At 44.8% G+C, this 26,794-nt stretch overlaps 1 protein-coding gene across 2 annotated transcripts in view; it reads left to right on the forward strand.

Moving 5' to 3' along the window:
• LOC111956782 (homer protein homolog 3) overlaps positions 1-26,794 on the forward strand; it is a 40,125-nt gene that overhangs the window by 4,778 nt on the left and 8,553 nt on the right. For both annotated transcript variants that reach the window (XM_023977396.2, XM_070436728.1), the window contains 5 exons: positions 6,171-6,327; positions 7,588-7,719; positions 7,884-7,991; positions 19,463-19,596; positions 20,315-20,471. In XM_023977396.2, the coding sequence (XP_023833164.1) occupies positions 6,171-6,327; positions 7,588-7,719; positions 7,884-7,991; positions 19,463-19,596; positions 20,315-20,471 (688 nt within the window). The remainder of the gene's footprint in view (positions 1-6,170; positions 6,328-7,587; positions 7,720-7,883; positions 7,992-19,462; positions 19,597-20,314; positions 20,472-26,794) is intronic.

The raw sequence follows: 26,794 nt of genomic DNA on the forward strand, positions 1-26,794 counted from the left end.
GTTGACATAGTGGGTGAAGTCGTGCGCCAAGGTGTCCACCAGTACTTCTCGGAGAGGGAATGGATGTTGTTGCGGGTGATACCTGGGTGTCCAGTGGTGAGGGATGTATGTGCCTATGTCAACAGCCGATCTCTCACCCCTGTGGGGACATAGATGCGTTCTGGAGAGCAGGTAGCAGGAGCAGGTATGAAGTTCAGGGAGGAGGCGAGGCCCTGGTCGAAGTTCCCAGCGGCACCGGAGTCCACTAGAGCTGTAGAGACAACACTTGAGGGCCAGCCAGCCAGTGAAATAGGAACCATAAAGGGTTTGGCGTAAAACAATGTTATTGGCATACTCACGCCTAACCTGGGAGACGGAAGGTCACGGAGCTGCCCTGGTTAGGGCGCACCGGACACCACTGAAGCTGGTGCCCCTCCTGGCCACAATAGGAAAAGAGCCCCAGCTGTCTCCGGCGACGCCGCTCTGACGCGGAGAGGTGTGTGGCCCCTACCTCCATGGGTTCAGGCTCTGCCTCAGGACAGCAAAAGGAGGGAGGGGAGTAGCGATGTGTACACCAGCGCTCCCGAAGAAGGTTATCCAGACGGATGGCCATCGAGATGTGAGCGTCAAGGATATGTTGTCATCCCGACATGCGCAGTCCACTGCTCATTCCATCGGCTGGAGGCTGCCACAGTCTGAAAGGTGAGGGCGTACTCCGCAGGGGTTTGGGCCCTCTGCCGGTGCTGGAAAAGTCACTCACCTCCCTCTGCCCTCTGGAGGATGGTCGACGATCGCCCTGAACAGAGCCATGAACCTCTCATAGGAACCCAGCTCTTCCTCTCTCCCAGACGGCCGTAGCCCACTTCAACGTCCGTCTGGTCAGCAGGGAAATTACCATGGCAACCTTGGACCTTACGGTGGTGGGAGTTCTCGTCTGATAGGCGAAATAGAGGGAGCACTGGAGTAGTAAGCCATGGCATTTTGATGGAGTACCGTCATATTTCTCTGGAAGGGACAGTCGGGCATCATTGACCTGGGCGGAAGAATGGGTAGGGTGGGGGGCTGGCTCACTGTAACAACCCGTGGTATGAGGCCCTCTGATAGGAGTATAGAGAACCTCTCTGGTGGTGTCCAGGCGGTATAGAATGTACCCAGTTTTGCCAGCTGGTCATGGTGTTGGAGTAGATGACCTTGTTCGTTAACCATCTGGAAGAGCGTTGAATCTTCTGCTGCTTCCATATTGTGAGGTGTTATTCTGTAACGTACAGGTGCAGAAGGTGAGTTTAATACTGAACAGATACAAAGAACAAACATGGGAAGCGTACTGAACGTGAGAGAAAACCAATAACACCTAAGGACTGATCACAACGGAGGGTTAAATAAAGAGGGAGTAATCAGGGTATTGATAAAGTCCAGGTGTGCCTAATGATGGGACGCAGGTGTGCGTAATGATGGGTTGCCAGAACCGGTGGTTAGTAAACCGGCGACGTCGAGCGCCGGAGCGGGAGAAGACGTGACAAGGTGAGACAATCACATATCACAGTCATAAGTACATTTTTCCTCAATAAATTCAACGCTAGTAGGGGGAAAAAGTGCAGKTTTTTTTTGTTAGTATTTAAGATACTCTTTGTTTGAAGAGGTAGGGTTTCAGACATTTTTGGAAGATGGGCAGGGATAGGGGGAAGCTTCTTCCAACATTGGGGTACCAGGACAGAGAAGAGTTTTGACTGGGCTGAGCGGGAGCTGACCCCTGTAGGAGTAGGAGGGCCAAGAGACCTGAGGTGGCAGAACGGAGTGCTCGGGTTGGGGTGTAGGGTTTGAGCATAGCCTGAAGTTATGGACCAGGGTCTTGAAGTGGATGCAAGCTTAGAATGGAAGCCAGTGTAGTGTGCAGAGGAGCGGGGTGACATGGGATAACTTGGGAAGGATGAACACAGTGGCGTCAGTTCAGCTAAACCGTGGGTATGGCAAGCCGAGTGATTTGCTGTATAGAGAAAAGAGGAGAGGGCCTAGAAACAAGCCCTGGAGGACACCAATAGTGAGAGCATGGGGTGCAGACACAGATCCTCTCCACGTCACCTGGTAGGAGCGACCTGCCAGGTAGGATGCAATCCAGGAGTATACAGAGCCTGAGACGTCTAGCCTTGAGATGGTGGAGAGGATGTGATGGTTCAGTGTTGATGGCAGCGGGTAGATCTAGGAGGATGAGAATAGAGGAGAGAGAGTCAGCTTTGGCAGAGCGGAGAGCCTCCGTAACACAGAGGAGAGGGGTCTCAGTTTAGTGAGCCGTCTTAAAACTTGACTGGTTAGGGTCAAGAAGGTCGTTCTGAGAGAGATAACAAGAGAGTTGGTCATAGACAGCACACTCAAGTGTTTTGGAAAGCATAGAAAGAAGGGATACTGGTCTGTAGTCAGAGGGGTCGAGTGTTGGTTTCTTGAGGAGGGAAGCGACTCTGGCTGTCTTGAGCCAATGGTCAGGGAGGAGGGAAGAGAAGAATGGGAGGTCTCCAGAGATGGTCTGGAGGAGGGGATGGGGTCGAGGTTGTTGGGTGGCTGAACATCACTGGTAACAGGATTTCCTCTGGAGAGAGAGGAGTTCAAGGCCCTTGGAGTTCAAGGCATAGGGTAGTTCTGTGTAATTGGGACCAGTGGATTCAGTAGGCTGAGTCAATGAGGAGTGGATGTCGTCAACCTTTCTTTCAAAGTGGTTGACAAAGTTGTTCGCAGAGAGGGAGGGGAAGCTGGTGGAGTATTAAGGATGGAGAAGAAGGTGGGAAAGGATTGGAGGCAGAAACTTGAAATTTATAGTGATAGAAAGCAGCTTTAGCAGGGCATACAGAGGAAGAGAAGGTAAAGTGGAGGGAGTGGAAGGATGATAGGTCCTCCGGAAATTAGTTTTCCTCCATTTTCGCTTAGCTGCCCGCAGCCCTGTTCTGTGAGCTCGCAGTGAGTCACTCCGCCATGCAGCAGAAAGGGAGGACCGAGTCGGCCTGGAGGAAAGGGGATAGTGAGAGTCATAGGATTCTGAAGGGGAGGAGAGTACGGTCGAAGAGACAGAATCGTGAAACAGGAAAGAAAATGATTTAGCAGAAGGGAGAGATGATATGATAGAAGAGGAGAGAGTGGTGGGAGAGAGAGGGCGAAGAATGTGATGGCGCATGCCCATCTGGGAAGGCTGAGTGGGCTAGGTGGACTAAGAAGGTAGGGTTGGAGGATGGGGTGAGGGGGGTTGCAAGGAGATTATTAGGCGAACAGCCTCTAGTAAATGAGGTGAAGCGCATTGCCTGCCTTGTGAGTGGTAGGGGACTGGGAATGGGTGAGGTCTAAAGAGTAAAGTTGTGGAAAGAAATTGAGGTCAGGCGTCGGGAGGTTGAAGTCGCCCAGTACAATGAGTGGTGAGCCATCGTCAGGAAATTAGTTTATCAAGGTGTCAAACACATTGAGGAACTCTCCAAGGGCACCAGAGGGGTAAACTACATTTGTGGCCAAAAATTCTGAGAATGAAACCAATATTAATTTCCACAAAATTTGCTGCTTCAGTGTCTTTAGATATTTTTGTCAGATGTTACTATGGAATACTGAAGTATAATTACAAACATTTCATAAGTGTCAAAGGCTTTTATTGACAATTACATAAGTTGATGCAAAGAGTCAATATTTGCAGGGTTGACCCTTCTTTTTCAAGACCTTTGCAATACGCCCTGGCATGCTGTCAATTAACTTCTGGGCCACATCCTGACTGATGGCAGCCCATTCTTGCATAATCAATGCTTGGAGTTTGTCAGAATTTGTGGGGTTTTGTTTGTCCACCCGCCTCTTGAGGATTGACCACAAGTTCTCAATGGGATTAAGGTCTGGGGAGTTTCCTGGCCATGGACCCAAAATATCGATGTTTTGTTCCCCGAGCCACTTAGTTTTCACTTTTGCCTTATGGCAAGGTGCTCCATCATGCTGGAAAAGGCATTGTTCGTCACCAAACTGTTCCTGGATGGTTGGGAGAAGTAGCTCTCGGAAGATGTGTTGGTGCCATTCTTTATTCATGGCTGTGTTCTTAGGCAAAATTGTGAGTGGCCCACTCCCTTGGCTGAGAAGCAACCGCACATGAATGGTCTCAGGATGCTTTACTGTTGGCATGACACAGGACTGATGGTAGCGCTCACCTTGTCTTCTCCGGACAAGCTTTTTTCCGGATGCCCCAAACAATCGGAAAGGGGATTCATCAGAGAAAATGACTTTACCCCAGTCCTCAGCAGTCCAATCCCTGTACCTTTTTGCAGAATATCAGTCTGTCCCTGATGTTTTTCCTGGAGAGAAGTGGCTTCTTTGCTGCCCTTCTTGACACTAGGCCATCCTCCAAAAGTCTTCGCCTCACTGTGCATGCAGATGCACTCATACCTGCCTGCTGCCATTTCTGAGCAAGCTCTGTACTGGTGGTGCCCCGATCCCGCAGCTGAATCAACTTTAGGAGACGGTCCATGATGTCAGCTGGTCCTTTTGTGGCAGGGCTGAAATGCAGTGGAAATGTTTTTGGGGGATTCAGTTAATTTGCATGGCAAAGAGGGACTTTGCAATTAATTGCAATTCATCTGATCACTCTTCATAACATTCTGGAGTATATGCAAATTGCCATCATACAAACTGAGGCAGCAGACTTTGTGAAAATTTATATTTGTGTTATTCTCAGAACTTTTGGCCACGACTGTACAAAGAAGATTCAACGAGTTAACCAGATAACTTTGATAAACAACCCGAAATAACTATTGATTTTCTGGTTCATTAAGAAGTCTAAACGTATGTGTTGTTGGTGTTGAGTCAATTGGACCATGCCCATTTCAAGCATATCTTTCTCAAAAAATCTAGTTTTAAATATTTTATGGAAGTTCGCTGGCTAATTTATTGATTCTGCTTTGTAGTATACCCCTCCTGTCAGTGATAGATAACAACAGCTTGAGTGGACAAGTGACAGTGGCAGCATGGAATTCAAATGAGGAGATGGACAGGTGAGAGAGGGGGGAAATTAAAAATCTCCACTTAGGAGAAATGAGTATCCCTTTGCCACCACAGCCACGACCAGATGCTCTTGGACTATGAGAGAACACATAGTCAGATGACGAAGTAGCAGTGTTCTCTGAGGTAATCTTTGTCTCCGTCAAGTTTAAAAAGTGTGGGGACTGAAGGACAATAGACTGAGACACACCGCTCAGCACTGATTGATGAATACCTAGCAGAGATGAAGATACCCCCTCCAAAAGACACACCCACCAATTATCACAAAGCTACTTCTCAAATTGACCTGAAACCAGTTCAAGTCAATGTTTCAACCCTTCACAGCCACAAGTACTGAGCATTCAGCAGTTCAAACAGCAATGATTTAGTAGACTACTTGGTAGAGGGACAACAGTTAACTAGAATTGCCCAAGCCAGACTATACCAACAATAACAACTTATTGAAAGAAAAGGCTACTCTTGCAGAGATTAGTTGTCTTCCGAGGGTATAGATGAGGCGCAGCCTCTCCACTTTGTCTAATTGCATTGCACAGTAACTGGACTTTAACTCCCCCTCTGTGTATGATCTTTCCACTGCTGTCATTCAGATTTGGTTTGGTTTACATTTTCCGTGCCGCAGTTGCCAAGCCAAACTCGAACAACAGTGGCATTGTTGCTTTGAAATATTTACCTCGTTTCTAGGATACCTAGCATGGTCACACTGGCAGGAGCAGGGGTTGGGAGGGGACTTGTGCAAAGGTTCTGGGCTTTTTAGTCAATGGTCTTGTGCCAACCACAACCACTGGGAAATGAGGATAGGACATAGAGAGCTGCCAAAGGTGACGCCACAACATCTGTAGCATTATGGCAGCCAGTCAAGTTTGGGAGCTATGCTCCATTATGGGAGGAATAGGAGGTTGTTTTTCCTCTGCGAAAGCACAAAGAAATTGCAGACATTTCTTATTCATCGATTAGAATATGAGGGTTGTCAACATGAGTTGTCAATTTGTTTAGTGAACTGTGTTCATTCAAAAAAATTCAACTGAGAAGAAAATAATTATTTAGAAAAATGTGTGAGCCTTGGTCAAGTTGTCTTTTCATTAGTCTTCACATACTCTAATTTGCTGGGACATGTTAAGGAAAATAAAATTATTGGCCACAATTTGTCTTCACATGCTTAGCTCCATGTCCCCTTCTTGCCTCAGGGAGCAACCGATCTTCAGCGCCAGGGCCCATGTGTTCCAGATCGACCCGAACACCAAGAGGAACTGGATCCCCGCCAGTAAGCATGCCGTCACCGTCTCCTTCTTCTACGACGGCAACAGGAATGTGTACCGCATCATCAGCGTGGGCGGTACCAAGGTGAGCCAGGCAGCTGTGCTGTACAGTGACTCTCTGGAACATGAATGCAGACCACAGTTAGAGTATGTGAACGTGTGGTCTTGATTTAGGGAAACATCCTTTTCGAGAGATGTYCTTAGGACATTGTGGGATGGTTGAAAATATGGTTTCCAGAGGTGCTTTCAGTTCACAATCGTTTGCTTCTAGCCAAAAAAGCAATTTACAGTTTGACAAAGAGAGTAGATAAAGATGGGTCTAGTATGTGTAGCAGATCAGCATTGGCCTGTTTAAGATTGTGTTCACTCTTACTTTTGCCTGTACTCTTATTTATCCTTCCATCTCCAAAGACCTTGGTTGTTCACGATGCTAAACATAAAATCAGTGGTTGTAGGCTTTTATTAATTTAAAAACAATTTAGCCATTGTTCAGTCAATAAGAACTGCAATGTGAACAGAAACTCAATGTCACCAAACAGCGCTCACAAGATCAAGGCACAGATTCCTCACAAGTTTTGAATTTAGATTCCCCAATGCTGCCCTGTAATTTATCTGATCTCCTCTTAACACCTCTGGTCTGACCCACATTCCCCACTCCCAGCAGACCCTGTGGTCAGCAACCTAATTCCACCCATCTGTTGTCTGGCAACGTGGTAATCTTTTGTACCATGTCATGTGAAACATGTTGCCCCTGACTCTTGTAATCGTTTCTTTAAAAAGCTTCCCTTGTCCTCTGATTCTGGGGTTTTAAGTCAGTCATATTATAGTAATTCTGGGTCTGCTTAATGCGTTTTCTCATGTGACGTGAAACCAAATGGAGGGGCTGTAGCCACCTCTCCGCACTGCCTGACGCAATGTTTGTTAATCTGTTGAAAGGGTCGGCCAGTCAAATAAATGCAGTTTGTTACGTCCTGAAAATAATGCAAGCCATTGATTGCCATGCACCCACAGTCCAATCTAAAAGATGGGCATGTCATGTTATCAGAATAAGCTCAAAAGACATTTCCAAAGGAGATAACTGTTTACAGAGAAGATGTGTATAACCATCTGTTTGTACAATGGATTTGAAACAATCCATTTGGATATTATGAAAAGGCAAACGGATGCTTCCATTATGATCCCAGATGTTTCACTTCTCTTTATTCAAAGTCCGAGAGAACAAGTCCTCACTTTGGCACAAACATGAACAACAATGGGTTGTGCATGATAGCGTTTGATGTTCATCAGGTGAGGTGAGGAACTACTACTGCAGTAAGCAATGATGTCCTCCTCCCTCTATCCCCAGGCCATTATCAACTGCACCATTACACCCAGCATGACGTTCACCAGGACCTCGCAGAAGTTTGGCCAATGGGCGGACAGCAGGGCCAACACGGTCTACGGCCTGGGCTTCGCTACAGAGCAGCAGCTGCATCAGGTGAAGATCTTCTAACTTCACTCTACATAAGGGTCTGGCGTCCCAAAATAACTCAGTTGAATTATGGACAACTCATTTATCTTGTACGATGATCATTTTAGGTACATTATCCAACGCTTACTGCAATGTCAAACTAAATGCATTTCGCTCTTGTCCGTCCTCAGTTTTCTGAGCGGTTTAAGGAGGTGAAAGAGGCTGCCCGTCTTGCACGCGAAAAGTCCCAGGATAAGATGGAGCTGGCCAACACAGCCCTCAGCATTGCTGCCCCACAGGTGAGCTCAGACAGAATGCTTTTAAGAGAAAAGCCATTGAGGAGGAACTTTTGAGTGTCTGTGGAACTCCTGCAGTACACATCGAGGTATTGCTATCTCCTGCAGGCTGCGAAAGAGAGAAGGGATGGGAAGGAAGGCATAAGAAGGATGAGCTGGGTCATTTGTCTCTGAGGAAAGTGAGAGGAAATCTAGGGCGATGGTAAAATTATCCCATGCAGCCCAGTGCTCTGCCTGGCTGGTTATGTCTGCTCACCGCAGAAGCCTCTGAAAGGATTTAATTGCATTGATCAATAAGCTATTTTGGTTATGGTGGTCACATGTTAACAAAATGTGTAATATACAGCAGGGCCTGGGACCCCTTTTGTGGTAGCAAATTCATCAGGGGACCCTTTCGTAATCAGAACACAACTTGAGTCAGATATAAAATGACATACAAGGAGTCCGGCCATACAGGCCATACAGCAGTGTAGGGCCGGACGAACCAAGTCTCGGGAAGGAACRTTTTAAAGGCCCGCCTCTTGGCTTCGGAGAGAACATTTAGCAGCTTTAAAGCTAATATCCTGCAATTGTACAAATGTTTCCATGTGTCAGAGAGAACTTTACATTTTTAAAGCTTAAAGATGGAATCCGCAGTAGGGGGAAACAGCGCCACTGGCTGCTCCACCGGCTGCCTCACCACCATTATTGTTTTTTGTTGCAGAGCTGAGGAGCGTCGTGAAGCATGGTATATTCTTTGTTGTTGTAATATCGAAAAACGGCCGTGTCAGTTTTACCATATAGGATTCCAGCTTTAAATTACAGTGCATTTATCTAAAAATGTAACATTTTGGGGGTGAGTACAATAAATATTGAGTTGAGAAATGTATAATTGGTGTGGAGTACTGTGATTAATAATATTACATTGTGTTGTATTTACACACTCTAAACTTATTCCATGGGTCCATTGGCCAAAATTCATTCAATTTGTTAGCAATATTCATTTAATATATATATATATACATATACATCATTCCAGGATTTTTCTTTATTTTTACTATTTTCTACATTGTGGAATAATAGTGAAGACATGAACACCATGAAATAACACACATGGAATCATGTAGTAACCAAAAAATGTGATCCAAATATATTTGAAAACAAATCAAAATATATTTTATATTCATCAAAGTAGCCACCCTTTGCCTTGATGACAGCTTTACACACTTGGCATTCTCTCAACCAGTTTCATGAGGAATGCTTATCCAACATTCTTGAAGGAGTTCCCACATATGCTGAGCCCTTGTTGGCTGCYTTTTCTTCACTCTGTGGTCCAACTCATCCTAAACCATCTCAATTGGGTTGAGGTCGGGTGATTGTGGAAGCCAGGTCATCTGATGCAGCACTCCATCACTCTCCTTCTTGGTCAAATAGCCCTTACACAGTCTGTACGTGTGTTAGGTCATTGTCCTGTTGAAAACAAATGATAGTCGCTCTAAGCGCAAACCAGATGGGATGGCGTATCGCTGCAGAATGCTGTGGTAGCCATGCTGGTTAAGTGTGCCTTGAATTCTAAATAAATCACAGACAGTGTCACCAGCAAAGCACCATCACACCTCCTCCATGCTTCATGGTGGAAACCACACATGCGGGGGTCATCCGTGCACATACTCTGCGTCTCACAAATACACAGCAGTTTGAGCTGTTCTTGCCATAATATGGACTTGGTCTTTTACCAAATAGGGCTATCTTCTGTATACCATCCCTACCTTGTCACAACTGATTGGCTCAAACACATTAAGAAGGAAAGAATTTCCACAAATGAACTTTTAACAAGGTACACCTGTTCATTGAAATGCATTCCAGGTAACTACCTCATGAAACTAGTTGAGAGAATGCTAAGAGTGTGCAAATATGTAATCAAGGCAAAGGGTGGCTACTTTGAAGAATCTAAAATATATTTTGTTTGTTTAACACTTTTTTGGGTACTACATGATTCCATTTTGAATTCAGGGTGTAACACAAGAAAATGCTGAATAAGTCAAAGGGTATGAATACTTTTTGAAGGTACTGTATTTTTGTATCTTTTGAGATCTGGCTGCGGACCCCCTGCAGTACCTTCATGGGAACCCCTGATATACAGTATGAGATGCCCTGATATACAGTATGTTGAATTGATATTGCTGTGTTCTTTATTCTCTTGCTATCGGACGACTTTTCTCCAGTTCTCACAGGTAGGTCTCATGTGTGTTTGATTTCCAACCTTCACCATTCACGTCTAAGCAGGGTCAGTTGGGGTACCATTGTGCTATGACAAGAAAGTAAATCAAACAGAAAATCTTGTGTCTTTATCTTCGCGAGGTTGAGTTGCTCAGAGTTTGATGAACATTACAGGATAATAGTCACTCCTCAAACTGTTCTTGCTGCTGAAATTGATATCCTTTTAACCCAGCTAACAATTGTAGGAAGAGCGAACGTTTTTGTAATGTTACCCGTAATGTTCCTGTGATGTTTGAAAAAATGTTAGCAAAAAACCTCCTGAGAATCTATTTAGCATGTTTTAGAGTTAGGAGAGCATTCCCTTGATGTCAAACAGAACATGGCTACCATGTTCTCATAATATACAATATTAATGTTCTAGACACATCTCATGAGATGTTGCAAAAACATTCGTGTCCAGTTTTCTGAGGGTTAGGAGAACATTCCATCAATGTCACATGAAACAAACACAGAACATGGTTGCCATGTTATCAGAATATATACTGAACAAAAATATAAACGCAACATGCAATGATTTTACTGAGTTACAGTTCATATAAGAAAATCAGTCAATTGAAATAAGTTCATTAGGCCCTAATCTATGGATTTTACATGACTGGGCACAGGCCCACCCACTTGGGTGCAAGGCTCACCCACTGGGGAGCCAGGCCCAGTCAATCAGAATACATTTTTCCCCACAAAAGGGTTTTATTATAGACAKAAATACTCCTGTTTCATCAGCTGTCCGGGTGGCTGGTCTCAGACAATCCCACAGGTGAAGAAGACGGATGTGGTGTTCCTAGGCTGGCGTAGTTACACGTGTTCTGCAGTTGACGTGCTGCCAAATGATCTAAAACAATGTTGGAGGCGGYTTATGCTAGAGAAAGGAACATTCAATTCTCTGGCAACTGCTCTGGTGGACATTCATGTAGTCAGCATGCCAATTGCACGCTCCCTCAAAACTTGAGACATCTGTGGCATTGTGTTGTCTGACAAAACGTCACATTTTAGTGGCCTTTTATTGTCCCCAGCACAAGGTGCATCTGTTTTAATTCGTTTCTTGAAATGCCACACCTGTCAGATGGATGTATTATCTTGGCAAAGGAGAAATACTCACAAACAGGGATGACATTTTTTTKGGAGAGAATTTAAGCTTTTTGTTTGTATGGAACTTTCTGGGATCTTTAATTTCAGCTCATGAATCATGGGACTAACACTTTACATGTTGCAGTTATATTTTTGTTCAGTATAAGTAGGACTGTTAAATTATTAGAACATTAAATCAAGTTAATCGCAGGATTTGCTCAAATTCCGAATTTGCTGAAATTGAGCTGTAATTTAATAGTCCTTATACAAAAAGCATAAGAATATTGATGTCTTGATTTTGTCTAAAATAACGGTAAGCAAAATCTGGCAAATTACTGAAGCACACTATCTTTAACCTCAATGTAAACTTGTTTTGACAACGCATTGTTGTTTTTAGCTCTATGTATTTTGAATGTTTTCTAAAAATCTGATTATTTGTGGAAAAAATTAATTGTGCCCTAAARTTACAAAAAGTTAACTTGAATTAACTGATTAACTCTGACAGCTAATAAACTCAGCAAAAAATGAAACGTCCCTATTTCAGGACCCTGTCTTTCAAAGATAATTCCTAAAAATCCAAAAAACTGAACAGATCTGCGTGAACGTGCCTTAGGCATGCTGCAAGGAGGCATGAGGACTGCAGATGTGGCCAGGGMAATAAATTGCAATGTCCGTACTGTGACACGCCTAAGACAGCGCTAYAGGGAGACAGGACGGACAGCTGATCGTCCTCGCAGTGGCAGACAACATGTAACAACACCTGCACAGGRTYGGTACATCCGAACATCACACCTGCGCGACAGGTACAGGATGGCAACAACAACTGCCCGAGTTTACACCAGGAACGCACAATCCCTCCATCAGTGCTCAGACTGTCCGCAATAGGCTGAGAGAGACTGGACTGATGGCTTGTAGGCCTGTTGTAAGGCAGGTCCTCACCAGACATCACCGGCAACAATGGGTGGGCACAAACCCACCGTCGCTGGAACAGACAGGACTGGGAAAAAGTGCTCTTCACTGACGAGTCGCAGTTTTGTCTCACCAGGGGTGATGGTCGGATTYGTGTTTATCGTCGAAGGAATGAGAGTTACACCGAGGCCTGTACTCTGGAGCGGGATCGGTCTGGGGCGGTGTGTCACAGCATCATCGGACTGAGCTTGTTGTCATTGCAGGCAATCTCTGTGCTTTACAGGGAAGACATTCTCCTCCCTCATGTGGTACCCTTCCCGCAGGCTCATCCTGACATGACCCTCCAGCATGACAATGCCACCAGCCATACTGCTCGTTCTGTGTGTGATTTCCTGTAATACAGGAATGTCCGTGTTCTGCCATGGCCAGCGAAGAGCCCGGATCTCAATCCCATTGAGCACGTCTGGGACCTGTTGGATCGGAGGGTGAGGGCTTGGGCCATTCCCCCCAGAAATGTCCGGGAACTTGGAAGTGCCTTGGTGGAAGAGTTGGGTAACATCTCACAGAAAGAACTGAGGAGAATGAGGAGGAAATGAGGAGATGCACTGCAGTACTTAATGCAGCTGGTGGCCACACCAGATACTGACTGTTACTTTTGATTTTGACCCCCCCTTTGTTCATGGACACAATATTCAATTTCTGTGGAACTTGTTCAGGTTATGTCTCAGTTGTTGAATCTTGTTATGTTCATATTTACACATGTTAAGTTTGCTGAAAATAAACCCATTTGACAGTGAGAGGACGTTTCTTTTTTTGCTGAGTTTTGCTGAGTCCAGTCAAAAGTTTGGACACACCTACTCATTCAAGCATTTTCAAAACTATGAAATAACATGTGGAATCATGTAGTAACCATGTAGTAACCACCCTTTGCCTTGATGACAGCTTTGAAAACTCTTGGCATTCTCTCAACCAGCTTCATGAGGTAGTCACTTGGAATGCATTTCAATTAACAGGTGTGCCTTGTTAATTTGTAGAATTTCTTTCATTCTTCATGTGTTTGAGCCAATCWGTTGTGTTGTGACAAGGTAGGGGTGGTATACAGAAGATAGCCCTATTTGGTAAAAGACAAAGTTCATATTATGGCAAGAACAGCTCAAATAAGCAAAGAAAAACGACAGTCCATCATTACTTTAAGACATGAAGGTCAGTCAATTCGGAAAATGTCAAGAACTTAGAAAGTTTCTTCAAGTGTAGTCGCAAAAACCATCAAGCGCTATGATGAAGCTGGCTCTCATGAGGACCGCCACACGAAAGCAAGACCCAGAGTTACCTCTGCTGCAGAGGATAAGTTCATTAGAGTTACAAGCCTCAGAAATTGCAGCCTAAATAAATGCTTCACAGAGTTCAAGTAACAGACACATCTCAACATCGACTGTTCAGAGGAGACTGCGTGAATCAGGCCTTCATGGTCGAATTGCTGCAAAGAAACCACTACTAAAGGACACCAATAAKAAGAAGAGACTTGCTTGGGCCAAGAAACACGAGGAATGGACATTAGACCGGTGGAAATCTGTCCTTTGGTCTGATGAGTCCAAATGTGAGATTTTTGGTTCCAACCGCCGTGTCTTTGTGAGACGCAGAGTAGGTGAACGGATGAGATACGCATGTGTGGTTCCCACCGTGAAGCATGGAGGAGGAGATGTGGGGATGCTTTGCTGGTGACACTGTCTGTGATTTATTTAGAATTCAAGGCACACTTAACCAGCGTGGCTACCACAGCATTCTGCAGCGATACGCCATCCCATTTGGTTTGGGCTTAGTGGGACTATAATTTGTTTTTCAATAGGACAATGACCCAACACACCTCCAGGCTGTGTAAGGGCTATTTGACCAAGAAGGAGAGTGGTGGAGTGCTGCATCAGATGACCTGGCCTCCACAATCACCCGTCCTCAACCCAATTGAGATTGTTTAGGATGAGTTGGACCGCAGAAAAAGCATTCTAGGTGAAGCTTGTTGAGAGAATGCCAAGAGTGGGCAAAGCTACCATCAAGGCAAAGGGTGGCTACTTTGAAGAATCTAAAGTCAAAAATATATTTTGATTTGTTTAACACTTTTTTGGTTACTCTATTATTGTGTTATTTCATAGTTTTGATGTCTTCACTATTATTCTACAATGTAGAAAATAGTAAAAAATGTAAAAAAGCTCTTGAATGAGTAGGTGTGTCCACACACACTTTTGACTTGTACTATATATATTATATATAATATACATATATATAGTGTGTGTGTTCTAGACACGATTCATTGGAATGTTGCAATGACATTCCTGTGTCCAAGAACGTTTAAAAAACATAGGACATTCTGTGATGATCCCCTGGAGGTTTTTGTCTAGTTCCTGGCTATTTCCGGGGACGTCCCTTAAGATGGTCCCAACGAAATGTTCTACATTTTTTAAATACATTTTTTTCATTACACAGCACCCCTTGTTACTGATGCCCAGCCCATCAAGGCCCTGATTAGTGAACCACTTATCCATTTGTCACGTTCGTTTAGAGATGGATTGGACCAAGGTGCAGCGTGGTAGGCGTACATTTTTATTTWATTTAAATGACACCGAAAAACCAACAAAATACAAAAACGAAYGTAAAGCTACATGCAGTGCAGAAAGCAACTACACACAAACAAGATCCCACAAACTAAAGGTGGAAAAAAGGCTGCCTAAGTATGATCCCCAATCAGAGACAACGATAGACAGCTGCCTCTGATTGGGAACCATACCCGGCCAACAAAGAAATAGAAAATCTAGAATGCCCACCCAAATCACACCCCAACCTAACCCAATAGAGGAATAAAAAGGCTCTAAGGTCAGGGCGTGACACCATTGACCGCTATTTGTCTGTTGGCAAGGTTAGGGGCACCCACACTGTGCTTTCAACTTACATATTTGACATTCATTATTACATTGTGCATGTATACAGTCATCATTTTTCAACATGTCCCCACAACCTCTTGGTTCGCGGCATTCCTTTGCACCCCAGTATCTCTACTTGCACATTCATCTTCTGCACACCCTACCATTCCAGTGTTTAATTGCTATATTGTAATTACTTCGCCACCATGGCATATTTATTGCCTTACTTCTCTTATCCTACCTCATTTGCACATGCTGTATATAGATTTTTCTACTGTATTATTGATTGTATGTTTGTATATTCCATGTGTAACTCTGTGTTGTTGTACAGTATGTGTCGAACTGCTTTGCTTTATCTTGGCCAGGTCGCAGTTGCAAATGAGAACTTGTTCTCAACTAGCCTACCTGGTTAAATAAAGGTGAAATAAAAAAATGTAATAAAAAAAATTCTGTTCATCCAGCTACGCCACCATGTCTGTAAGCAGGCTTCCATCAACCATTTCATGTGGATGAATTAACTGACGCATGAAAAAAGTCATGACCGGGCTGATGGAAACAGAAAATGTCAGTACAATTTCATAATTGTCGACAGACAATTTGTTCGTTCGACATGGTTTAACCATCAAATTCTAAACTTGGAGTCACGSGATATGTTGTGTGGTCCTCCCACTACGATTCAGGAAAGCATGCAGTTTATTAGGTTGCAGATGAAATAAGTTATGTTGAACTTCACAGGGTGGTGAAAGTACACAGTTATGAGCTTGATGCTGCTTTCCAATAAATATCGAGGGTCTTATTCTGGTGACATGATCATCGATGCTTGGCTGAAGTTTGACAAATAAAAATAATCTTRCTCTTATCCATAATAGGCTAATCTTATCAGGCTAATCTTAATAGGCTAATCTTGTATAAGCAAGCTGTTGGCTAGAGCGCWCGTGCCAAGACCAGAGTGGGCACATTTACCATTAACTCAACAGTTTTTGTGACAAAATCATCAGTAGAGTTGAAAATGTGATGGAAATACTTTGGACTTTAGATYTTTATTCAGTAGGTGAAAACTAAAGCGAAAAAGTACCTTTTTTATGTGCACTACGTCATCACACACTTCTTTATATCTGCAACAAGTCCGTTTGGTGGAAACGCACCACTGGTGGGAAAATGCAAATGTTTTCTTTATGTCAATTTTTGAATATTTGCATGGAAATCTGTTACTAATTGGATAGAAACCTAGCTATTTWCTGATTTCACCTGATTTGCTACACTTTGAAGTAAATCTCAGCTCTGTTAAAAGTACACTAAAGAATATATATATTTTTTTATCATAGTGATCAAGGACAATACATAGATTAGTGGTTCACCAATCAGGGCCTTGTTTGTCTTGGCAACAGTAACAAGGGGTGGGAGGGGGGGGCGTTTATTTGGGAACATCAGGCAAAGTCCTAAAAACGTCTTTAGGGACGTTCCCGGAACAAGCTTGGAACTAGACAAAAACCTCTAGAGGATCATGACAGAACACCCGATCTTTTAAATGTTATTGGACACAATGTTTCCATGAAATGTGTCTAGAACATTAATACTGTATCTTATATTCAGAGAACATGGGAGCCATGTTCTGTGTATGTTTAGGTGTGACGTTGATAGAATATTCTCCTAACCCTCAGAAAACAAGGCACATTAATATTCTTGCAACGTTCCATGAAACATGTCTATCACATTTAATATTGAATTTTCTGAGAACATGGCAACCACATTCTGGGTAAGTTCTGTTTGACATTAAAGGTCCAATGCAGCGTTTTTTTTTTTATCTCTGTCAAATCATTTCTGGCTAACAATTAAGTACTTTACTGTGATTATTTTCAATTCAAATGGTAAAAAAGAAACAAACATAGCTTCTTAGCAAAGGGCAATTTCTCAAGCAAGAATTTTGGTTGAAGTGTCTAAGAGTGAGGAGAGAAACTGAAAACGACCTGTTATTGGCAGAGCGGTTTGGAACCGTGATGTCACAAGGCAGGCCGAAACTCCATCCCACCAAAACAGGCTGAAATTTCAGGCAGTCTTTTGAAACAGCTCTTACACTAAAAGGGCAGTATCATACTTTGCACAATTTCACATTATTTTGAACTTCATAGTGTGAATATATATATATACAGTACCAGTTAAAAGTTTGGATACACCTACTCATTCAAGGGTTTTTCTTTATTTGTACTATTTTCTACATTGTAGAATRATGGTGGCCTCGCCAGGCAGGCCAAACTCCATCCCAGGCAAACATTTCAGGCAGTCTTTTCAAACTGCTGTTACACTAAATGGGCATTATCATTTTCACAATTTCAGTATTATTTCAACCTCATAGTGTGGACATGTATATAAAACACAGGGAAATCCCGTTTTGGACTGCACTGGGCCTTTAAGGGAATGGTCTCTTAGACACAGTCCTTGCACATCACATTCCTATGAAAACGTTAGGTAATAACCTAATGAGAGTTAAAGGAGAAGTTTTCTTTTTACAACCGAATCTCAATTTCTGTAAATGGTATGTTATAGAAGGTACCAGACACCTTTTTTTGTGATTTCACTTGTTTTTGAGAAACTTACCCCAAACAGCAAGTGCCGATGTTTGCCTGAAGCCCAGTCCACTCTGGGTTGCGGGGCTTAGCCTACCAGTGACGAACCCTGATTGGCCGTTGTCACAGTGAACATCTGGGGAGGAGGGAAAGGGGGGACCCCAGCCCGTGCCACCTCCCCTATCATCGCACTATGTGCGTGGGGGCTGCACACATTAAAAATAGACTCAGAAAACAAAATGATCGTGGAGGTTATCAGGCCCACCAGTCATAGCTACCGGTGACACTGCACCTTGTATCCCAGCTTGAAAAGAGATAGAGCGCTGAAAAACGGACCCCATATGTGATAACAGACAGGGCGATTCCAATTTGAATCTAATTCCCAGGAACTAAACGTGTTGAGCAGGAGACCGACAGCTCAGTAATGTGGGATAATAACATGACTGCCAATCGCCTACCGAGTCCATAACCTGTATCACTTAGCACCTCATAGGAACTGGTGAGCTACAGGGAGGAATCAGCAATGAATCCCAGTAATAAGCCACCAATGGGGAGGGGTGCCCACTTGTGGACAGAGAGCGCCGTGATACTGTATAGCCCCGCCTGAAGCCCACCCTTTTATGGGTACAGGAGCTCCAGCAATGGCCAAACTGTTGTCATAGTACTGTATGCAAGCCTACATCAGCCATGCGACTTCTTCTCAGTCTTGTACCTTGCATTATCCCCGTGGGCTAGCACTTGCCAAGCCCACTGGCAGCACAGAGCTAACCAAAGAAAATGTGTGGTATCTTCCTTCGGTGTCGGGAATCTCTCTGATCGCAGCGCGGTCCATTTAGAATAACCAAGTCTAGATCGAGAGGTAAACTGTGTCTGACTATGGCAGACACAGGTGGCAGGGAGTGCCCACCGTCCCGGCCGCCCTGTTCCTTCAAGTCGCCTCCCTTAGCTGGTAACAGAGCACACAGCAACCGGGTTTAGCTAGGGCAGCTTTCGCAAGCCTCAACCCAGGCAGACAAGACATTTGATACGACCAAAGCCCCAATTCATCCCCGGGTCCCGTAACTCAGACCCAGCTGAGGTGAGAGGAAGCCATAAGAATTCCACGTTTGCCAAGGGAACCTGCATGCACCATGGACTAGTGTCAGCCGTGGGCAAGCCACTGTTACTGACACCGTCCCTTCTTCACGCACACAAGCTGACCCGAGTGGGGGCAGTCGGAGCATGCACCACACCGAGACATACCAGACAACAAAACGTCAGTTTAGCCTTCGTCGCTTTGGTTGTGTTAGCCATCGTAGTTAGCCAGGCTAAACAGGCAGAAGAATAACTAACAGAATCAGTACGAAACTCACTAAACCAGTTACAAAGCTTTAACACACAACATCCAGAAGGATGAGCATGCCCTCCTTAAGTGGAATACTTAAGTTGGAGCAAAGCCTGATAGATTCTCCGTTCCCATGTTTATTTTAAAGAGTGCGTAAAATTGTTCTGCTCATCTCGTGGTGAAGAGAGGAAGAATTGAAGGAATGAATCCGTGCCTTGGGTTTATCACTTGTGGAACGCGGAGCTTCCGGTGAGGCACGGTGTTTATTGGCCTTGTCAGGCATGATTCCAATGTTTTTCAGTAAAGGGTGCTAGCACGTGCAAACTCTCCATAGATGTGTTGTACTGAGTTGACCGACTGAAAGAGAACCAGCAGACACTGTACCCCCCAGGACTTTGGTATTGGTTTAAAGTGTATTTTTGATGTTGTGTTGTGTGTTAGGACCTCAGTGATGAGCTCCAGTCGCCGCCGGTGATGTGTGTGAACGGTCCTGAGGACAAGATGTTCCGGAGCCAAAGCGCAGACATCACACTGTCTTCTGAGAAGGAGCGCATTAAAAAGATGCTTTCTGAAGGGTAACCCACTTATACACACTCTTGTCCTCAACTTTTCACTCAAGCCAGGGTTTGCTTCATTGTCTGAAAGTACACCGAATGTTTTGTGGAAATGTTCTTGGTCTCAAACCCGACTGTTCCATTTTAGAAGGTAAGATAATTGGTCTGGATCTCAAAGGTTCACACACGAAAACAGAGCGTTGGTAAAGAGGATTTTCCAGTCGTTGCTTTAGTTATGATGGCCTGTTTTGATCACGCTTTCCCCATTGAATAGAGCTGTTTATGGGACACATGGTCCAGACAAGAGCAAGGGGGAGTGTGGCAAAGCTAATGTGCTGACTCACACAAAGAGAGAGAGAAGGTTACATATTACCCTGTTATTCAGTCGCCCATTCTACTCACTCTGCTTTTGTCCCTGTTGCCCATTACACTGTTGTACATTATCACTGCACAAGGCAACTCTTATGGTTGCTATGGTGAGTTCTAACGATTGGATAATCTCTAGCTTTCTAATGGTAAAATTACATGGCATCTAAAGGCACAGGATCATGGAGCAGGAACATATTTAATGGACCAATTTCACAAATTTTACCCAAGAGTTGGTAAAGTACGGACACTCTTGGTTACCGAGCGTTATCATTAAGCTCTTCTCCACCATGTAGTGAATGTCCCCTCAAATCTGTTCCATTCCTGAGAGGTCAGAGGATGTTTGTCTGAGGTCTCGGACGATGTCCTCCAGGTCTATCTGCGAGATGAACCTGGAGGCAGAGCTCTTCACCCTGCAGGACAGCAACTCCAAGCTGGTGGCGGCGCTACATGAAGCTAACAATAACGTGGAGCAGTGGAAGAAGCAGCTAGTTGCCTACCAGGAGGAGACCGAGAGGCTACGAGACCAGGTGAGTGTTGTCACGATGAAAGATCCACCAGATCGCTTGACTTTCTTTGATCTAGAACTATGGACGCCATGTCAGAAGGGTAAATCCATTTGAATTCAATCACTTTTTGACAGCATCCCTTTTGATTCAAACAAAACGTTCCATACACATTTGCCCATGGAAGAAGTGGTCAGAAAGTTACTTTTTGGACCTGAATGCCAAAACATTRAGGAGATCAAGGTGCTCAAAGTTGACCCATTTTGCATAACCCACCATATCATGTGTTCATCACTGGAAAAGATAAACGGTTGAGTTTGATATAATTTAAAAGCTTCTAAACATGGTGGTCAAACTATTTTATAGTTTCTTGATAAAAAACAAAAATCTATATTATGTCTTTTTTTTTTTTAACCTTTTAACATCAATTATMTAAAACCGCATAAACTTCATAAATTCATATTAAAATATGTTGTAGCTTAGACCCTATTTTACATAATTTGTGTTTTTTGTGTTGTGCCCGCCATCGGTTGAGACACAACATTTTTTATTTTTTATTTTATTTCACCTTTATTTAACCAGGTAGGCTAGTTGAGAACAAGTTCTCATTTGCAACTGCGACCTGGCCAAGATAAAGCATAGCAGTGTGAACAGACAACACAGAGTTACACATGGAGTAAACAATAAACAAGTCAATAACATGGTAGAAAAAAAGAGAATCTATATACAATGTGTGCAAAAGGCATGAGGTAGGCAATAAATCGAATAATTACAATTTAGCAGATTAACACTGGAGTGATAAATCATCAAGATGAGTCATGTGCAAGAAGAGATGACTGGTGTGGGGCAAAAGAGCAGAAAGTAAATATAAAGTATCAATTAGCAGTATTGGTGGGTTTAGAGGTAGGTACGAATGTGGGTGGGGTGGTTTTGAGCCAAGCATGGACTAATCGACTACGAGCTGCACGCGATCACGGCTAGTATAGACTGAAGACGCTGGGCACAGATGCGAAGAAGCAGATTTCTTGTAAAGTTGTTGAGGGAAGATAAAAGGTCTCCAACTTGTCAGAGATTTTTTGCCAATTTCCGTTGCACGAGTCGCAGGCCAGCAGAGAAACTGGAAGGCAGAGCGCCAACATGGGAAGGTCTTATTATAGCTTGTTAGGGATGATCAGTGAGATACACCTGCTGGAGCGCGTGTGGCGGGTGGGTGTAGCCATCGTGACCAAGTGAACTGAGTATAAGCGGCGCACTTTACTTAGCTAAGCCTTGTAGATGACCTGGAGCACCAGTGGGTCTGACGGACGACATTATGTAGCTGAGGGCACAGCCGACCTAGAGGCAGTACAGGTCGCAGTGTGTGAGTCCCGTATCAAGGTGCTTTAGGTAATCAAACGAATGGCGACTGTGATAAAGAACTGCATCCTAGTTTGTTGCTGAGTGAAGAGTGTTTGGAAGTCATTTTGGTATGATGACATCGTGCCGTGAAGTCGAGGATGCGGTAAGGATATTGTTGTTCTCCAATGTTTTGGTTAGTGCGTGGTAGACAGTGGTTGTTGTGCGGCGTGAGTGGACGGAGGCTGGTTGTTTGCGGAATGAGAGAAGCCGACTTCTTGCATTATGGTTTTGGAGTGTTTGGATGATGGAGTGTTTGATATGAGTCTGGAACGGAGAGTTTGCAGTCTCAGCCAGACACCTAGTGTACTTATAGATGTCCACATATTCTAGGTCGGAGCCGTCCAGGGTGGTGAGCTAGCTCGGGAGGCCCGTGGCGGTTGCCAGGCAGCGAACGGTTGATCGAGAAGAAACAGCATGCATTTGGGTTTTACTTAGACGTTTAAAGAGCAGTTGGAGGCACGGAAGGAGTGTTGTATGGCATTGAAGCTCGTTTGGAGGTTAGATAGCACAGGTGCCAAGGAAGGGCCGGAAGTATATAGAATGGTGTCGTCTGCGTAGAGGTGGGTCAGGGAATCGCCCGCAGCAAGAGCAACATCATTGTGTATACAGAGAAAGAGTCGGCCCGAGAATTGAACCCTGTGGTACCCCCATAGAGACTGCCAGAGGACCGGGACAACAGGCCCTCGATTTGACACCACTGACTCTGTCTGCAAAGTAGTTGGTGAACCAGGCAAGGCAGTCATTAGAAAAACCGAGGCTACTGAGTCTGCCGATAAGAATATGGTGATTGACAGAGTCGAAAGCTTGGCCAGGTCGATGAAGACGGCTGCACAGTAATGTCTTTTATCGATGGCGGTTATTGATATCGTTTAGTACCTGTGAGCGTGGCTGAGGTGCACCCATGACCGGCTCGGAAACCGGATTGCACAGCGGAGAAGGTACGGTGGGATTCGAGATGGTCAGTGATCTGTTTGTTGACTTGCTTTCGAAGACCTTAGATAGGCAGGGCAGGATGGATAATAGGTCTGTAACAGTTTGGGTCCAGGGTGTCCTCCCCTTTGAGAGGGGGATGACCGCGGCAGCTTTCCAATCTTGGGATCTAGATGATACGAAGGAGAGGTTGAACAGGCTGGTGATAGGGGTGTCGACATGGCGGCGGACACGTTTCAAAATAGGGGGCCAGATTGTCAAGCCCAGCTGATTTGTTGGGTCCAGGTTTTTCAGCTCTTTCAGAACATCTGCTATCTGGATTTGGGTAAAGGAGAAGCTGGGGAGGCTTGGGCGAGTAGCAGGCGGGGGGCGGGGCTGTTGGCCAAAGGTTGGAGTCGCCAGGAGGAAGCGCATGGCCAGCCATTGAGAAATGCTTGTTGAAGTCTTCGATTATCACGGATTTATCGGTGGTGACCGTGTTACCTAGCCTCAGTGCAGTGGGCAGCTGGGAGGAGGTGCTCTTGTTCTCCATGGACTTTACAGTATCCCAGAACTTTTGGAGTTAGAGCTACAGGATCGAAATTTCTGCTTGAAAAAGCTGGCCTTTGCTTTCCTGACTGACTGCGTGTATTGGTTCCTGACTTCCCTGAACAGTGAATATCGCGGGGGCTCTTCGATGCTATTGCAGTTCGCCACAAGGATGTTTTTGTGCTGGTCGAGGGCAGTCAGGTTGGAGTGAACCAAGGCGTATATCTGTTCTTGGTTCTGCATTTTTTGAACGGAGCATGCTTGTCTAATATGGTGAGAAGGTAACTTTTAAAGATGACCAGGGCATCCTCAACTGACAGGATGAGGTCAATATCCTTCCAGGGTACCGGGCCAGGTCGATTAGAAAGGCCTGCTCGCAGAAGTGTTTTAGGGAGCGTTTGACAGTGATGAGGGGTGGTCGTTTGACCGCGGACCCGTGGCGGATACAGGAATGAGGCAGTGTATCGCTGAGATCTTGATTGAAGACAGCAGAGGTGTATTTTGGAGGCAGGTTGGTGTCAGGATAATGTCTATTGAGGGTGCCCATGTTACGGATTTAGGGTTGTACCTGGTGGGTTCCTTGATGATTTGTGTGAGATTGAGGGCATCAAGCTTGGATTGTAGGCACTGCCGGGGTGTTAAGCATATCCCAGTTTAGGTCACCTAACAGAACAAACTCTGAAGCTAGATGGGGAGCGATCAATTCACAGATGGTGTCCAGGGCCCAGCTGGGAGCTGAGGGGGGTCGGTAGCAGGCGGCAACAGTGAGAGACTTATTTCTGGAGAGAGTTAATTTTTAAATTAGAAGTTCGAACTGTTTGGGCATAGACCTGGAAGTATGACAGAACTTTGCAGGCTATCTCTGCAGTAGATTGCAACTCCTCCCCCTTTGGCAGTTCTATCTTGACGGAAAGTGTATAGTTGGGTATGGAAATCTCAGAATTTTGGTGGCCTTCCTAAGCCAGGATTCGGACACGGCAAGGACATCAGGGTTGGCAGAGTGTGCTAAAGCGGTGAGTAAGGCAAACTTAGGGAGGAGGCTTCTGATGTTACATGCATGAGGCCAAGGCTTTTTCGATCACAGAAGTCAACAAATGAGGGTGACTGGGGACATGCAGGGCCTGGGTTTACCTCCACATCACCCGAGGAACAGAGGAGTAGTAGGATGAGGGTGCGGCTAAGGCTATCAAAACTGGTCGCCTAGTGCGTTGGGACAAAGAATAAAAGGAGCAGATTTATGGGCGTGGTAGAAATAGATTCTGGGCATAATGTGCAGACAGGGGTATGGAGGGGCGCGGGTACAGCGGAGGCAAGCCCAGGCACTGGGTGATGATAAGAGAGGTTGTATCTCTGGACATGCTGGTCTCAATGGGTGAGGTCACCGCATGTGTGGGGGGTGGACAAGGAGGGTAACAGAGGTACGGAGAGGTGGAACTACAGGGTCCATTGCAAACCAAAAACAATGATAATGATAACTAGCCTGAACATAGTATGCAAGGCATTTGAATATGAGAGAGACATACAATAAGGCATAAAGTGATTGCAGTGTCTGTGATTGGGAGAGCTAGCTAAAACAACAGGTAAGATAACAGCAGCAATAACAGGGTGCTAGTCTAACACAGCAACAACAGGTAAAAATGGCGACGACTCGGCAGAGAGGGTCGGATTAAACTACACACAGATCCTGAGTTAAAGCACAGAGCCGACAGATAAAACAAATAAACAGAATGGAGTACCGTGAATTAATGAGCAGTCAAGCATGCATCAGCTATGTAGCCAAGTGATCATAGTGTCCAGGGGGCAGCCGTAGATGGAGCAGGGAGGCCTCCACTAAGCTAGCACGCGGCGTTTAAAGTTGGTAGCGCCGGGGGTGGTCTGCTCAGACGGGGGGTCTGCTCAGACGTGGTCGTGTCGACAGAGAATCCAAGCCGGATGGCGAAAGAGAGGTTGTGAATTGTAGAATTGTGTGTTTGCTAACGGTGGCTAGCTTCGTGGCAGTGGCGCTAGCTGCGCTAGCTGCAAGCTAGCTGTGAGGATCAGAAGTAGTGGCTCAGGGATTACGGCAGGAATCCGGCGTTGTTGTCGAGAGACAGTCCGATGCTGGTAAATTGGTGAGTAATATCCAGGCTAATAACAGGGCTTGGTGTCTGTGCAGAAGGTAAAGCTACTAGCAGCAGCAAAAAATTTTGCTAAAGTTAGGCTTGGTCGGCTGTATTTAGACCAGTGTGTGATGGATTGGCAGGGTCTCTGTGTTCGGCAAAAAATAAAAGGTCCAGGTCCAAATTGGCGAAAAAGAGGGTATTGTCGCCCAAGAAGTTCGCTGGATGCACCTGCCTTGGGACTAGCCGGCAAGAATGGCCTAGCTCGAGGCTACGTCAAGGCTAACTGGTGATTGCTGTTCGCGGGACAGTGGTGTTAGCCAGTATTACCCACTCGGTTGCAGCTAGCTAGCTGTGCATGAAATACGGGTGTAAGATGTGAGTCCAGAGCTTGCGTCAGGAATCCGGTGATGTGGTAGAGAAAAAGCAGTCCTATATGCTCTGGGTTGATATCGCGCTTGCAGACTGGCAGGTATTGGCCCGGTATTGAAGCTGGCAGTGTCCGAGTTGAGGGTGAAGACCGCAGCAGTGGCTAACTGACTACTAGCTAGTAGCTAGTTATCTGGCTAGCTTCTGATTGGGGTTACGGTTCTAAAGTATTAAAAAAAATAGCAGGTCCGTACCACATTGGGTGAGGCGGAATGTAGGAATGTATATTCAGTTCCTAGATGGAAAGTGAAATTAAAATATATACGAAATGTATACGAAAAATACGAAGACTATTTACACGGGACAAGACAAGACAAAGACACGTCCTACTGCTACGCCATCTTGGATTCAAAAAAAAAAACATGCTCTTGAATACATGATGGGTGCATTTCAATCATAGAAATAGGATGCATAGAATGGACCTATCCCTTCAGACCACTGCAATTTATCTGGTACGCCATTTAAATGTACATTTGATTGAAATTGCTACCACAATGGCCACCCACTGTTGAATGTCAACTTAAATGGTCATGTGTAATCTATCTATATTCCCAGATATTCCCATTCAAATCAACATTGAACATTCTGATGTCTGGACCTCCAACCATCTTTGTGGTACCATTTGTCAGCCAAAACATGACACCCACCCTGTATTCAAGATCATGTTGTGTCTGATGGCAGGCAAAACACAAAAACCTCAGATAAAATAAGTAAAACAGGGTCTAAACTACAACATATGCAAATATGAAAAAAAACAATGGGCAAATATGTATGGGAGTTTTCGTTCAAATCGAAAGTGGGGTTGTCAAAAAGTGATKAAATTCAAATGGATTTACCCATATCCGTTCCCACAAATGCTGAGGGGACCTAATCTCAGTGGAATCATGGGTTAAAGTTCAATGTAATTATGCAAGTGCATGTAACCGTTCAAGAAAACAGATTTGTGAAAAATACATTGGTCAA

Source organism: Salvelinus sp. IW2-2015, linkage group LG32 (assembly GCF_002910315.2).
Source record: "Salvelinus sp. IW2-2015 linkage group LG32, ASM291031v2, whole genome shotgun sequence".
Taxonomy (NCBI): Eukaryota; Metazoa; Chordata; class Actinopteri; order Salmoniformes; family Salmonidae; genus Salvelinus; species Salvelinus sp. IW2-2015.